At 45.8% G+C, this 16,860-nt stretch overlaps 1 protein-coding gene across 1 annotated transcript; it reads left to right on the forward strand.

Annotated features, from left to right (window-relative positions):
• The first annotated feature begins 2,585 nt into the window (after window positions 1-2,585).
• EFCAB10 (EF-hand calcium binding domain 10) lies at window positions 2,586-9,057 on the forward strand. Its single transcript, XM_073573611.1, has 4 exons — window positions 2,586-2,765; window positions 3,009-3,173; window positions 3,436-3,517; window positions 7,223-9,057. The coding sequence occupies exons 1-4, from the start codon at window positions 2,621-2,623 to the stop codon at window positions 7,263-7,265; spliced, it is 435 nt and encodes a 144-aa protein (XP_073429712.1). The 5' UTR covers window positions 2,586-2,620; the 3' UTR covers window positions 7,266-9,057.
• Window positions 9,058-16,860: the final 7,803 nt, after the last annotated feature.

Below are 16,860 nucleotides of genomic sequence, written 5' to 3' on the forward strand. Positions count from 1 at the left end.
CACTTGGCCTAGTGGGAGGAAGGAGGATCAGGGTGAGGAATATACGGTCCAGACTCACGGCTACTCAGACTTGACCATGTGGAAGATAGGGTGATGGTGGCAAAATGGAAGCATTATCCGCTATCCAACCAACAGCCTTTTGACACTGCTCTGGGTTCAATAGTGATGTTCTATGGTCCCTTAGTAATTCAGACAGGAAGGTCGGGCGAGAAGATGTCGGTCTTTGTTGTAGCACAACTTCAGCTTGCCCACGGCCTCTGCATGCACCATCACGTCCACTTCCCTGTCCCTTGCCACGCACATTGCCCATTTTAAATGGACTACAATATTTTCCACGTTCACTACAAATGGCTGTATTTGGAGAGAACTTATATGTGATCCATGTGCGGAAAAATACAGTTTAAAATATCTGATCTGTAGCTAACAATTTTTTTTTTTTTTAGCAAACTGTTATCAATAACTAGGCTAAGACACAGGAAAAACAGTTGAATGGAGGCATCAAATGTCACAATTTGTAGCCCACAGATAGATGAGGCATGTGACAGAGATACCACACTGTAAAATACGTGGCCTGTATTTTATTTTTTTATCGGAAAATAGTGTCAAGAACTACTGTAAGTTAAAACACAGCAAAAACAGCTGAATGGAGGCCTCAAATGCCACAATTTGTAGCCCACAGATAGATGAGGCATGTGATGGAGATATTACACTGTAAAATATGTGGCCTATATTTTATTTTTTTACAGGAAAATAGTGTCAAGAACTTGGGTAATGATATGTTTAATAGGAGATGTGGATAATCCCCGCGCTGCCGCAATAGATAATTCCAGGAGTTGTAGAAAGGTTCAAAGTGGCTTATTCAACGTGTTTCGGGGTTCCTGTGACCCCTTCGTCACAATTTGTAGCCCACAGATAGATGAGGTGTGACAGAGATACCTCACTTCAAATATCTGGCCTGTATTGTATTTTTTTTGCCAGTAAAATTGTTTCAATAAGTAGGCTTAGACACAACAAAAACAATTCTATGGAGGCCTGAAATGGCACAATTTTGACCGCAATGGTATTCGATCTGTGTGGCGGACAAAACCCCATGGAAAATATCTGCCATGCTGCTAAATATTTCTTTGGCAGCAAAATGGTGTCAAGAAATTGTATAAGACACTCCCAAAAATTTTTACAGTACCACAAAAATGGCAGAATTTTCTGCGCACTCATATGTGATCACTGGGACGGGCAAACCCATTTAAAATAGCTGGATTTTCAAGCTGTACTATGAAAAGTATCTGGCTGTATTCTGCAGTGTCAACAAGCAAATGGAGAAAAAAAAAGCGTGCTCTGGATTGCTTTTGAATGAAAAAAAAAAAAAAATCAGGATTAAGATGCAAAAAAAAAAAATTATTCCTGGCCACTGATACCTGGGGCTATGTGTATGCGGTCAATATATGTAATAGGCAGCAGCAGACAGTGATGGAATGGACCCGCTTGAGGTATGCAATGGAATATGCCACATACAATGCCTGCCTGCTACTGATATCTATATACCCACATACAGCACCTGCATGCCTTGCACTATGTATACACACACACATACACTCCCTGCCTACCTAGCACTGCAATCTATACACCCTGTAATTAGTCCTTAGAAGGACTGTTGATTTATGTCTATATGCCTTAGGCAGAGGTCACACTTATGAGTGTGATGCGAGAAAAACTGCCGCCGGCACTTGGGACCGGAGTGTGCGGCTGCATAGAAATACATGCAGACGCACACTCCGGTTCCGAGTATTGATGTGAGTTTCTCGCATCACACTCGCAAGTGTGACCCCGGCCTTCAGCTGATCCCGTACATAGGCTGGTGCCCTCTTTCTTGCTTTCTAATGTTGACATAGACCATGATGAGGGCACTGTGCCCTGGTTGGTAGCCTAGACTGTGCATCCCATAGTCCAGCCTGCACGGTTGGCAATGTCCCCACCTTTCCGTGCCCTCCTGGAGCAGAACAAGCCGCATGTAGGCTCCTGTCACGTCTTTGAAGCGGCTCTTTACAGAAAACGCTCCAAACTAGGCACTATCCAAACAGAGCTGGAAAAAATGCTTCAAGAAAAAACTCCAAAAACACTTGACAAACTCTTCAAAACTTCTTCAGGAACCCAAAAAGTCCCAGACTCCCCGGACAAGGAGCGCCTCCTGAAGCAGATCGCACGTAAACGTGGCCTTAGAGATATAGCTTGAAAACATTTTTAAGTACAAAACTGTGAGCTATAAATAATAGAATAATCCCTGAATCTCATTTATAGCACTCGCTTATTAGTAAGGCCAGTGTAAATGCACGACTTATTTAGTTTACTCCTATAGCACCGTCAATTTCAGGCCCTGAGACCCCCAGAGATGGTTCAGCTCCTGGACCGGGGTGGTCGGTGGCGGGTGGTGCTGAGAGCGCGTACAGGTGACGTCTCGGTGCTATCAGAGCGCGGCCTCTGTGACACATGACGGTGACGCCACCTACTGGTCAGCAGGGAGCTGTGCATACAAGCATGCTACTACAAATACCGGAAGTCGTCACCACCAGCTCGCAGCGTGCCGGAAACGGAAAGACGTCAGCGGATATTCACTTCCGGAGTGATGCTTGTTGATGTCAGTCTCTTAGCAACGGGAACGCCGAGTATGGCCGCAGGTCGGGAGCTGGAAGCGAAAGATTATCTCAGGGAAAACAAGATCATGGAGTTAGTGAATAACCTAACTGGTCTCCTGCTCTACCACCGCCCGGGTAATGTTGCCCTCATGAGTGACACTGTCGTTCACGGTGCTAATCATGGACATGACAGTTATGGAAGGGAAATGCTGCACTAGGCCAGTAGGGGGGGCCCTGGAGCAGCTTGTTTCTAGACCAGCATGATGTGCGATTACTCAGTGCTGTAAGGTTAATGCTATAGGACCCTTAGCGGTCTGGGAATGTGGGTAACGTCCCCAATGTTTCACTCAACAACACTTTAATCATTTTATTTTGCAGAAAGACCGCGGGAATTTCTTATAACTCAGCTAGAGAAGCTGCAGCTCGCCCGGCTGGCCGACGTGGAATATCCGTGCCTGTTTGATGAGTCAAATATGGATGCCGTGTTTGGGATCCTGGACCCTTCTGGCCAAGGGTATATAACCGGCACTCAGTACACTGAGGGTAAGAGCTGTGCAGCTGGTGCCCAGCCTTATGGCACATAAGGGATCACATACACTGGTGAGCACAAACAAGTGCATTATAGTGGGGGAAGCCGATCTTTGTGTCAGGAGTAGGATTCAGGGAAGCGAATGGAGAGGGAGAGCAGTAACTCACATGTTAATGATCACCTATCCTCAGTAATAGTCACCACTGTAAGGTTATTGGGGGTCTGCCCCCCCACCACCCATCAGATTTAAATGTTCATCATTTTTTCCCCATACAGCTTTAAAAACACTTGGTGTAGATGTCAGCATCTTACCTGCTCCTCCTGAGAAAATAACACAGGAAGTCTTCAAACATGATATGTAAGTATTCTGCATGTATTATTAAAAAAAAAAAAATGGAGTGTGTATTATTAAAAAAAAAACAAAAAAAAAACCAGAGAGAGTGTGTAGGAGTCAGAAGCTTCTGATTCATTAAGAGATGCACACCTCCTAATGGCTAAAGAGAGCTTGACAAGTGTTGTGCGCCTCACCACAAGTCTTACTCCAGTTCATGACTGGAGTAAGAAAATCCACAGCTCGTCATGAATTAGAGCTATGACCTCCCACCCTAGCTCCACCCATTGTGGCAGAGTTGAAATAAACGTGGAAACACAAAAAGTAGAATTGAGTAAAAAAGTTGCTACTTCTCAAAGCAATTTACTTGCAAAATTGCTTTAATGAATTGTGTCCATAATGGACTGTAGCATATAAAATATATATATATATGTCTATCATACCCTCTTATTTGATTGACAGCTTTGCCTTCATAGACCAGAGAAGGGCGGGATAGATGCAAACCAAGCAGGTGGGGAAGTGTATTTAAAAGTTTGGCTTCGCCATGAAGCACTGGGATCAGAAAATAACAGCAGTGATTAGATAGGTTATATAAAGACAACCTGAGCGGTGGGGCTTAGTTTGAACAGTCATTCTGTGCTGGCAGGTTCCCTTTAAGGCCACGTTCACATGTTCAGTATTTGGTCAGTATTTTACATCAGTATGTGTAAGCCAAAACCAGGAGTGGAACAATCAGAGTTAAGGTATAATAGAAACACATCACCACTTCTGGATTTATCACCCACTCCTGGTTTTGGCTTACCGATTTTGTGACGCAACAGCAATCTCGCTACATGTGACACGCAGCAGCGATCGGCCCCCCTGCTGGATATCGCTGATCGTGCAGGAATGTCCTGGGCCATTTTTTCGTCGGCGTCTCGCTGGCCAGCGCGCATCGCTGTGTTTTATCGCTGTATCGTTGGTGCGTCGCTGAAGAGATCTTTCTGTTTGGCAGCTTACTAGCGGTCGCTTAGCAACGCACCAGCGATCCCTACCAGGTCATATCGTTGTCAGGATTGCTGGTGCATCGCTAAGTGAAACGGGACCCTAAGGCCGGAGTCACACTAGCATTTAAAAAAAAACAAAAAAAAAACGATCTGATATTGATCCAGGAAAGTAGGATAGGTGTCAATGCGATTTTTCGTAACTAGCATCTGTATGACATCTGTATGCAATACGTTTTTAGCATTATCTTTTACATACAGTAATTCTCTGTAATATAACCCCTTCACGCCACAGCCAATTTCTGTTTTAGCATTTCATTTTTTTCCTCTCCTTCTTCCCAAAGCCATAACTCTTTACTTTTCTGTCCACACAGGCATAGAAGGGCTTTTTTTTTGGCAGGACAAGTTGTACTTTTGAATGACACAAAAAAAAAACAAAACACAATTCTGACATTGTGAAAACAATTCCCCCAAAACAGTGTATATTTTCTGTAAAAAAAAAAGACCATGCAATATAATTCTCCTCATCAATTCGATTATGGCGATACCAAACATGTCCAGTTTTTTTAATTACTTTAGTGGTGAAGAAAAAAAGTCAGAAGGTTGCAAAAATAATTTTTGGGAGTTGTGTATCCATTTTCTGAGACCCTTAAGATTTTTATTTTTCTTACGATGGAGGTGTGCGGTGGCTTGGTTTTTTGCAGGGTGACAGTTTGTATTAGTACCATTTTGGGATAGATGTAACTTTTTTTCCCAGCAATATGGTGCACCACCACATTATAGGTGTCAGGTCCAAGCAATCCTGCAAGGAATCTGACCCCCCCTTAGACTACCATTTCTTCTGCAGTGTTGCTATCAGTGTGTCAAGAGTGGGAGAAAAGGGTTGCATTGACAATCCAACACAATGGGCAGCACTTTAAACACATTTCGTAAGTGGTCATAAACTTGTAAATAACTCATGAAAGAATAAAGTTACGTGAAAACCAAACACACCATTGTTTTTCTTGTGAAATTCTCTAAGTTTGACGTGTCACATGACCCTCTTCCTATTGAAAAAAATAAAGTTGGATCCAAAATGGCCGACTTCAAAATGGTCACCACCCATCTTGAAAAGTTTCCCCCCTCCCATATACTAATGTGCCACAAACAGGGAGTTAATACCCTTAGTGGGTTAGTGAAAGGGGTATCTGATAGACACCTCTCTATTACTAACCCATATGTTGATGCCAGCAGACATTACACATCTGACATCAACCCCATAAACCGTTAACTATTGCCACCCGCATCACGGCGATCGAGAAGATCTAGGCACAGCGCCAGAATTAGTACATCTAACATGAAGCACCAATTCAGGGGTGGCTACAGGCTTGTATTTTTAGGCTGGGAAGGGGACAATAACCAGGGATCTTCCCAGCCTAATAATATAAGCCCTCAGCTGTCTGCTTTAGCTTGACTGGTTAACAAAAATAAATGGGAACCCACATAATTTTTTAAAATTTATTTATTTAATAGATTAAGTATAAAAACACATGCTTTAGTGCCACATGAAAGGCATTAAAGGTTGCTAGTTTGTTATGTATGGTGCACTTGACATTAAATATCTACAGGACATCTATCCTATCTATTCTATATATCTATTATGACAGTTCAGGCTGTGAATTTACTGTATTTGCTTGATGAAATGTCGAGTTTTCTTTTGAGATTGGTGTGTAAATAATCTGGAGGCATACGCATGGTCTGTGTGCCGTCCGATTTTTATTTATTTTTTTTCCTCACCTATTGACTAAGGCTAGTTTCACACTAGCGCTTTTGAGCGCAGCGACGGCCTGCGCACAGCTGCCGCTAAGCCCCGCCTCCACCGGTAGCTCCGCCTACCGGCGCATGACGCTGCATGCGTCCCGCATCTTTATCACTGGGGGCGCAGGCCGTGCGCAGTATGCGTTTGGCGGCGCATGCGTCCTTTTGACGGTGTGCCGGCGCAACCAAACTGCAGCATGTTGCATTTGGCGCAGGTCGGCGCACCGTCAAAAGGACGCATGCGCCGCCAAACGCAGACTGCGCACGGCCTGCGCCCCTAGTGATAAAGATAGGGGACGCAGGACGCATGCAGCGTCATGCGCCGGTAGGCGGAGCTACCGGCGGAGGCGCAGCAGGGGGCGGGGCTTAGCGGCGGCCATGCGCAGGCCGTCGCTGCGCTCAAAAGCGCTAGTGTGAAACTAGCCTTACATTGGCGAGTGCAACCTGATTCTCGCATCCACTCATAGCATACTGCGATTTTTTTTCTCAATCCGATTAGGGCTGAGGAAACACTCGCAGATGAGCACTGACTCATTTACTAACATTGCTCAGAGTGCAATGAAATGTTTTCTCGCATTGTACTTTTCTAATTGATAAGCTCATGTGAGCAAGCCCTAACTGTTGAAATTTCAGTCTCCATACTTTATATCTAAACACATTATCATCATCATTAGGCCATGTCAATTAGGCCAGTTTAATCTACAGATTAAAATAATTCTACTTTTAATGGAACGTATCCCTATCATACAACCTGCACTCATTATTAAGTAGATTTTAGACCTATTGAGGCTGGTGTACTTGCTTTGAAAACTCATGTCAGAATGTCTGTATAATACTTTGTGAAATATTCCTTACCTATTACTAAATGTAAGCATTTTATAGCTACTTGGGTCTACTTTAATTTGAAATGGCACCTGTGAGCAGAGTTTTAACGGTCTTCTTTTGCCCACAGGAGGATTCATCTGAAAAAGTCTTATGCAACATTTAAGACGTAGCTCCGCTGATGTTGATTGCTGCTGTAGTTTTACATTTTATTAAACTACTCTTATACTAAAAATTGCTCCATGTTTTATAAATGAAATGTAAAATTTAATTAAATATAAACACACAATGAGTTATATATACCTATCACTAACTTCCGGTACCTTCCCTTCTGCTTTCAAGCATGCCACAATCACACCTATCCTTAAATAGCCAACCCTCGACCCAACAGCCATGTCCAACTATCGCCCAATATCACTGCTCCCATTTGCTTCTAAACTCCTGGAGCAGCACGTCCACGCTTAACTTTCCTCCCACCTCTCATCTAAGTTGCTCTTTGACAATCTACAATCTGGTTTCCGTCTCCATCATTCCACTGAGACAGACCTGACCAAAATTACCAACGACCTACTTACAGCCAAAGCTAACGGACAATACTCTATACGCCTCCTTCTAGACCTGTCCTCTGCTTTCAAAACAGTTGACCACTGCCTCCTACTACAGATTCTCTCCTCCTTTGGCATCAAAGACCTCGCCCTATCCTGGATCTCCTCATACCTTTCCAACCGCACATTCAGCATCTCCCACTCCCACACTACCTCCTCATCCCACCCTCTCTCTGTTGGAGTCCACCAAGGCTGTGATCTAGGACCCCTACTTTTCTCAATCTATACACTTGGCCTGGGGCAACTCATAAAGTCCCACGGATTCCAGTACCACCTTTATGCTGATAATACTCAGATCTACCTCTCTGGCCCAGACGTCACCCCTCTGCTGTCCAGAATCCCGGAGTGTCTATCAGCCATATCCTCCTTCTCCTCTCGTTTCCTCAAACTCAATGTGGACAAATCTGAACATCTTTCCCCCATCTCACAGATCTTCCTTACCCGACCTATCTATAACAATTGACGACATCACGCTTTCTCCCGTACCAGAGGTCCACTGCATCGGAGTAACCCTTGACTCTGCCCTGTCCTTCAAACCGCACATCCAAGCTCTCTCCACCTCCTGTCGCCTCCAGCTCAAAAATATTTCCAGAATCCGTCCCTTCCTCAATCCTCATTCTACTAAAATGCTTGTAACATGCCCTCATCATCTCTCGACTATTGCAACATCCTTTTCTGTGGCCTCCCTGCTAACACCCTCGCACCTCTCCAGTCCATCCTTAACTCTGCCGCCCGACTAATTCATTTCTCTCCTCGCTACTCCTCCGCTTCTCCCCTCTGCAAATCTCTTCACTGGCTCCCATTCCCTCAGCGTATCCAATTCAAATTACTAATACTGACCTACAAGGCCATCTATAACCTGTCTCCTCCATATATCTCTGAACTAATCTCCCGATATCTTCCCTCACGTAATCTCCGGTCCTCTCAAGACCTCCTTCTCTCCTCCACACTTATTCGCTCCTCACGCAACTGCCTCCAAAACTTCTCCCGAATAGCCCCCATCCTCTGGAATTCTTTGCCCCAACACGTCCGATTATCAACCACAATCGGATCCTTCAGACGGAACCTCAAAACCCATCTCTTCAGGAAGGCTTACAGCCTGCAATGATCCCCGCTGCCTCCTCACCACTACTGGAGCTACCGTCTCACCATCATTGGAGCTGCTGCAACCCCCCAACCTACTGTCTCCTTCCCCACCATCCTGTAGAATGTAAGCCCGAAAGGGCAGGATCCTCTCTGTCTGTGATTGTTAGTTTGTTTACTGTGATATCTGTACTTTGTATGTTACCCCTTCTCATGTACAGCACCATGGAATCAATGGTGCTATATAAATAATAAAATAATTTTTGCAGACTTTCAAGGACAGTTTTGCAGACTATTTTGGAACAGAATTGGGATTCTGAAATAGGGTCACTGGAGCTCAGTGGGGCTGACAGAGGGAACCCCCTTTGTGTAACCACTTAGATGCTGTGATGAACAGTGACCACCCCATCTAAGGAGTTAAACAGCTGACCTCATAACTAACTCCAATTGACCAGTTACTTGCGAGTGTCTGCTGTGTAAAGTACTCAACAACCACAGGTTATGGAGTAGGCTCGGCGTGAGAACACACACACTATATAACGCCTCCCAACCTCTGCTGTACATATTTATTTTACTCATTTATATAGCGCCATTAATTCCACAGCGCTTTACAGACATTATTGGCACTGTCCCCAATGGGGCTCACAATCGAAATTCCCTATCTGTATGTCTTTGGAATGTGGGAGGAAACTGGAGAACTCAGAGGAAACTCACAGAAACATGGGGAGAACATACAAACTCCTTGCAGATGTCCTTGGTGGGATTTGAACTCAGGACCCAGCTCTGCAAGGCTGCAGTGCTTACTACTGAGCCACCGTGCCACCCTATATATATATATATATATATAAAGCAGAGGTATTAAGCACTGCCCTTCCCCTCAACTCACAGACCCCATAGCAGCAACATGCTCTGATGCAATTGGTGGTACATCATTATTTTCATTTCACTACCAACAAAACCCATTATCTTTCATTGTATAGTATGACACAAACTGACTATTATTACTACACTGATCCATTATCTATTTTTTTTTAATCATTGCGACTCCTGTAGGAAAAAAAAAATCTAACAATCATAGGGAGCATTCAGACGTCCGTACAAATCGGACTGCAATGCAGGGACTGGCCAGCGGCTCTCCCAACCCTAGCTTGATAGCTCATGTATTTCTTTGAAGGTGACACACTGGGGACAGGAGACCCAACGGCTAGTCCGTGTATTGTGGTCCAATTTTGTACCGATTAGTAGAGATGTCTAAATGTGCCCAAACTCTGTCTTACGCTTGAAGGAGAAACTAGTTTAGTGATGAAACCCAACTGGACCCCCTAGGTTTTTTTTTTTCAACCAAACGTAGCTCATTAAACAATTTACAGATATTACAGTAGACGTTATAGTACATAAATGGCTATGTAACAAATTGTATGTAGGCCGAACAAAAATTCTTAAAGGCTATTGAATAATGTTTCTCATCGCAGAGAGCACCAAATCTGATTAAGGAGGCGAAGGCTATGTGCACACGCTGCGGTTTTTGCTGCGGATCCGCTGTGGATTTGGCCGCAGCAGTTCTGCAGACAGTGTACAGTACAATGTAAGTCTATGAGATTTACATTCTGCTGTGCACATGCTGCAGATTTTCAACTGCGGAAAAGCTGCGGTTTTGAATCCGCAGAAAGAATTGACATGTCAGTTCTTTCTGCGGATTCTGCTGCGGTTTGCCACCTATTCCATTGTCTAGGTAGCAAACCGCAGGCCAATCCGCAGGTCATTTTACCTGCGGATCCGCAGATACAAATCCGCAGACCAATCCGCAGCGTGTGCACTTAGCCTTATAAACCATGCATTGCTCATCCGGGAATTTAAATTATCAATATCCTCTTCAGAGCGAAAGGGGAAAGACGTGAACTTTAGAGCCACCTATTGGATGCAGCAAGCCTAAAAGTCAATATACACTCTTTAACGAGCCTTGTAGAAAGTAATAATTAGATATTGTTATACTATTATCACTGTATCAGAGAGCAAATTAACAACTTGCTGCACTGATTTATATGCTCCCGTCCCCTTAAAATAGAGTGCATTGAGAAACCCAGTTGGTTTGGGAAAACTAGCCAAATGCAGTCCCCTATTCGACTATGTTGTGCAGAGTACTGTAGCGAGAATCGTTTATAACAGCGATTGCTTTATTAATAAAGGACACATTAACACAGGGACACAGCTGCAACCGAGGAATTAAAGGGATCCTGTCACATGTGCAGTCCATTCTGGAGGCCCCACGGTATAGAGCAGGAGGCGAGGAGCAGATGGATATATAGTTGTGGGAAAGGTTCAGTATAATCTGTGTTTTACGCATCTAAATCTCTGCTTATTCTTGGCCTCTCTGTAGTGGGTGGTTGTATTCAGTGACTGAAAACCTTCCCTGTATAACTGTGTGCAGAGATAGCTGTCAATCACTAAAAAAGACCGCCCACTTGACTGAAAACCCAGCATGAGCAGATGTTTGAATATTTCCAACACAATTTTCTTCCAAGGTATGGATGCTTTAAAATGAAACCAGAGTCATACCATAGGTTGCTCCAGTGCCGCTGCCTGCTCAGCAGTTACAGGTCTGCTGAAGTCTGTGATTGGCATCAGCGGTCAGGTGACTACAAGAGCGAGTCTTCCGATATTTCTCTGATGACACGCTGTCCTAGACACCTGGAGGCAATGACAGGCTTCAGCAGTCCCGAGACTTCTGAACAGAGCAGACATTGATTTCCAAGCCAGTGCGGACCTTTCGAGAGGCCTACACAACCATGGGACTGCTGGTAGGTCACTATACCTCTTCTTTTTTTTTTTTTTTTTTTTTTTTTTTTTTTTTTTAAATTTTACGAGCACACTGACCTTAAAAAAAAAACCAAAACAAACAAAAAAAAAACAAAAACAATTCTATGCCGGTCAACTCTACATGAAAAAAAACAAAACGTTATATTAAATATCTTTTTTTTTTGTCCATATTTTTGAGGTTTGAATGAAATTGTAAGAAGTTGGCTGGTCAATGTGTTAACCAACCATTAATTTATAACGTCACGGGGGCGTGGCCTGAGCGGCATGTGAGGAGGACGTGTGCCCGCTGAGCTCCCGCATATTCCTGCTTTATTCAGCCGTTTCGTCCCCACAGCACGGCTAGTATAACCCCTGGAGGCTGCACCGGAGTCGGTGGACACCGCGGGGCACCGGAGATTGCCGCTTCACCCCAGGATATGGGGAAAAGAGGTCAGAGAAGGGTGGCAGGAGAGGCTGGAGCGGGGAGCCAAGATGGCGCCGCCGCCTCAGCGCGCGCTTTGGAGGAGGCCGCAGAAGACAGCGCGGCTAGGAACAGGGCAGTGGCGGCCAGGCTGCAGCGCTTTGCACGCACGGCTGAGGCAGAACAGGAGTCTCTCCAGGAATCTGATTTGGACCAGGAGACTGTGGCAGAGGACATGAGCCTGGGAATGGGGGAGGAGGAGGAGGCTGCCCATGCCAGAGAGCAGGGGGGGAAGGGAGCTGAGCCTAGTTGGAGTGATCTGGTGGAAAGAAATAAACAACACCTCACAGCCTTGCAATTACAAGTTCCAGACGAGCCCACCAACAAAGATGTAATGCTGGCAGTGGTGCACTGTGGGACTGCGATCTCACATGTCCTGACGCAACTGGGCTTTCTGCAGGAGTCCATGCAGACTGTGCGACATGACCTGCACAGTGTTAGAGACAGAACAAGCCAGCTGGAAAAGCGTATGGGTGCTGTGGAGAATTCTGCCTCTGACTCAGGACAGCATTGTACAGAGCTCAAGAAGGATATGGCAGCTGTCTGGGCTAAAACTGATGACCTTGAAAATAGATCCAGACGGAATAATGTTCGTATTGTGGGCATGCCAGAGCGTTGTGAGGGAAAGAATCCTACTGCCTTCATTGAAACATGGCTTAAAGAAACAGTAGGTGAGGACAATCTAACACACCTGTATGCAGTGGAAAGAGCACAGAGTCCCGACTCGGCCCCCCCTCCCTGGTCATCCACCAAGACCTGTGCTGGCTAAAATCCTTCATTACAGGGACAGAGACGCTATGCTTAGATACTCGAGAGAACACCCTGACCTTACAATGGAGGGATCCAGAGTCTCCATTTACCCGGACTTTTCGCCGGAAGTTCAGAAGATGAGAGCGAAGTTCATAGACATCAAGAAGCGTCTGAGAGCCTGCGGCGTCAAGTACTCCATGTTTTTCACGGCTAAATTGCGTGTTGAGGCCTGGAATAAAAGCCACTTTTTTCTGGACCCCAGGGAAGCCGTGGACTGGTTGGACCTTAACGAGCGACAATTGAGGAAGGAGAGGGAGGAGCAGGAATGTGGCTGATGGTTTCTCGACTTGCTTAGCTGTTATGGAGTCATGTGGTTGGAGTCTGCGGGCCTGATGCAATGGACTGCCTAAGAAGTTATATTTCTATCTATTCTTTTATTATTCTGTTATATGCTGTTTTTTTTTTTTTAAGAATTTGTGGTCCTTGTGGGGCCTTAATCTGAATATGGATAAGGGACAATGCAAAGTGCTGTGGGGTTGTATCCTGTCAAATGCGGGTAGTGAACAGGAATTGAAGCGCCTGCTGAATGGGGTGGAAGGGTTCAACAGTACCCTTACTTGTTGCACCCTTGGTTCAGCCCAAGGAATTGTTGGAGGGTGTTTTTTGGGGGGAGGGGGGAGGGATTGGGTTCAAAATGTCCTTTGGCATGCTTGTACATTTCAATATTGGCTATGGTACGGCCGGGGGGGAGATGGTAGGCAATATGCTATGGTACGATAATGGCTGATCTTAAGATACTTAGTTGGAATATCAGGGGGTTGAAGTCGCCAGTAAAACGACAGGCCATATTCTCCTTCATAGCGGACCAGAAGCCGGCGGTTGTTTGTTTGCAGGAGACGCATCTCACACAGGAGACGCTGGGAATCCTGGATAAGAGATGGTACAGGCGGGCTTTCACTCTACTCATTCCCAATACTCTAGGGGGGTTAGTATATTGATTCACTCCAGGACTCAATTTAAGTGCCACCGAGTGGTGGTGGACACAGAGGGGCAATTCGTCCTTTTATCTTGTACAATCTTTTCCATCCCACTGGTTTTGACGTCTATATATGTACCTCCGCCTTATAGCAGTAGAGTTATCTATAAAGTTCTGGCCATTCTGAGAGATTTTCCGGGGGTTCCGCATTTGGTGGTGGGAGATTTTAATAATATTCTGGATTCACACTGGGACAGGGGTAGCCATGAACCTCTGAGGCTGGGAGGTAATCTTACGCCATTTGGGGTTCTCGTGCGGGAGATAGCTTTGACCGACTTGTGGAGATGCCGTAACCCTGGCGTCCGTCAATTCTCGTGCTTCTCCTCTACTCACTCTTCCCTGTCTCGCATTGATCTGGCCCTGGGTGATGATCTTATGCTGGGTAAAACTTTAGAGGTTAAATATTTGGCGCGAACGGTATCTGATCACTCGCCTGTTTCAGTCATGCTTAGGGGGGTGGGAACGGGAGGAATGATAGACCTCTCTGGCGTCTTAACCCGTTTTGGCTGCAGCTAATCGATAAGAATGGCGGCTTTATCCCTGAGTTGCAGGAATATCTTAATATTAATAGAGGCTCGGCTTCTGTTGGGATCATCTGGGAGGCCTTAAAGGCATACTTAAGGGGAATGTTCATACGAGAGATTTCTAAAATAAAGACAGCCTCCAGGGCAAAATCACAACTTACATTTAGGGAACTGGAGGATGCGGAAAGGGCCCTTGCAACGCAGAGCACACCTGCCACTCGGAAGCGATTGGGGGAGGCGCAGTCAAAGGTGACCAAACAGACATTAGAGGCGGCGGCGCAAAAACGGCTGTTTCAATCTACTCAGTATTTTGAGAGTGCGGAAAGTGTGGGGCATTTGCTTTCTGTCGTGACATCGGCACAGAGAGGGTCGGCGGTTATAGCGGGTCTTCAAGATGTGAATGGGCGACTGCTCACTGACGCACCGGGGATTTTAAAAATTCTAGAGATATTTTATGCTGACTTGTATTCCTCACATGCTAGGGCCCCGACAGAGGATGTTGTTTCCTTTTTGGAGGCTGCCAATCTCCCAAGGTTGACTCCTGAGGACAGACGCTCTCTAGATAGACCTCTAGGTCTGGACGAGTTGGAGGAGGCTCTGGGAACCATGTCCAATGGTAAGGCTCCTGGGGTAGATGGGTTGCCAGCTGAGGTATACAAGCGGTATAGAACGGTATTGCTCCCTGCTCTATTGACAGTGTTTAATGATAGTCTGGAACGGGGTGTTCTCCAACCGTCTATGCGAGAAGCTGTCATTGCCGTGCTGTTGAAAAAGGATAAAGACCCAACTCTGCCTGCGTCGTATAGGCCCGTCTCCCTGTTGATGCTAGACATTAAACTTTTAGCGAAGGTCCTGGCCATTCGACTCTCAAAGGTAGTAGCTGTGTTAATACACCCTGACCAGACGGGGTTTATGCCCAACAAATCGACGGCTATGAATATTAGGAGATTATATCTGAATATGCAGGTGAGGCCTGATAATGCCGGGAAGAGGGTGGTTCTGTCCCTAGACGCCGCTAAGGCATTTGATAGTGTGGAGTGGGACTATTTATGGGCGACGCTTCACTGTATGGGCTTTGGCCCGGGCTTTATTGGCTGGATCAAGCTCTTGTACTCGGAGCCGAGTGCTTGGCTGAGGGCTAATGGTCAGTTGTCTGACCCTTTTTCACTTCATAGAGGAACAAGGCAGGGATGCCCTTTATCCCCGCTGCTGTTTGCTCTCGCGGTGGAGCCGTTGGCCTCGAGGATAAGATCGGATGCTGGCATAGAGGGATTCCGGTATGGGGAGCATGAGGAGAAGGTAGCATTATATGCGGACGACCTGTTATTATTTTTAGCGGACGCGGACAGATCATTACAAAACACGATGACACTTCTTGGGGCGTTTGGGGAGGTCTCGGGTCTGGTTATTAACTGGGAGAAGTCTGCGCTCCTCCCACTGGACTCAAGCTCCTGCGATGTGGTAGGTGTGCCGGTTGCAACGTCCCTTCAATATTTGGGCATAAAAATATCCAATAAGCTGACAGATTATGAGAGTCTAAATCTTGTCCCGTTGTTGGACAGGATCAAACAGAAGGTTAAGGCCTGGGCAAAGTTGCACCTCTCTGTAGTGGGAAGAGTGAATCTGTTGAAGATGGTAGTTATGCCGCAACTCTTATATGTCCTTCATAATTCCCCTGTCTGGCTTCCTCAGAACAGGTTTCATAAAATTAATATGATTTTTAGAGAGCTCGTTTGGCTGAAACAAGGCGCGAGAATTAAACTTGAACACTTGCAAAAACCTAAGGATGAGGGGGGACTTGCGTTGCCCAACCCATGGCTTTATTTTTTGTCTTCCCAGTGCCAGCATGTAGCAGGAGGGATGGAGGGCGAGTTGGCGGATTTGGTGGGAGGTCAGAAGATCCTTCAATTTTTAGTGGGACGGGGATCACTGGTGTCGAGTCTGGAGTCGGGTAGATTTCGATCTCTTGCATCCAGGTTTCCTACGGTGCTTCTAATGGTGAGAGTATGGGATAAGCTGAGGCAGCTGAGAGGAATACGCGGTCTTACAAAGTACTCCCCCATATAGGACAATCAGCATTTGCCATGTATGAAAACGCTCAGAGGCTTTGCTCACTGGAGGCGGATTGGCATATGGTGGGTGTCGCAGCTGGTGGAGGGAGGGGTTTTTAAAACTTTCGAGCAACTGGGACGGGAATTTCCCCTCCAACGCTCTATGTTTTATCAATATTTGCAGCTGCGTCACGCGTATATGGTGCAGAGCAAAAAAGTTGACCTAACCATACACCATGACGTCCTTATTCATAGGCTCGGTATGCAAGGGTCCACCAGAGGACTGATTTCAATGGTGTATGGTAGCTTACTTGGACAGGTCCTGTCAAGGCATCCTATTGGCGCACTGATAAAGTGGGAACAACAGCTGGGTACGATATCAGTGGAGCAGTGGGACTCGATTCTACAGATGATTCCCAGATTGTCTCTTAGTGAGCCTGGC

This window comes from Dendrobates tinctorius, unplaced genomic scaffold (assembly GCF_039654945.1).
Source record: "Dendrobates tinctorius isolate UK_male_01 unplaced genomic scaffold, ASM3965494v1 ptg000035l, whole genome shotgun sequence".
Classification (NCBI taxonomy): Eukaryota; Metazoa; Chordata; class Amphibia; order Anura; family Dendrobatidae; genus Dendrobates; species Dendrobates tinctorius.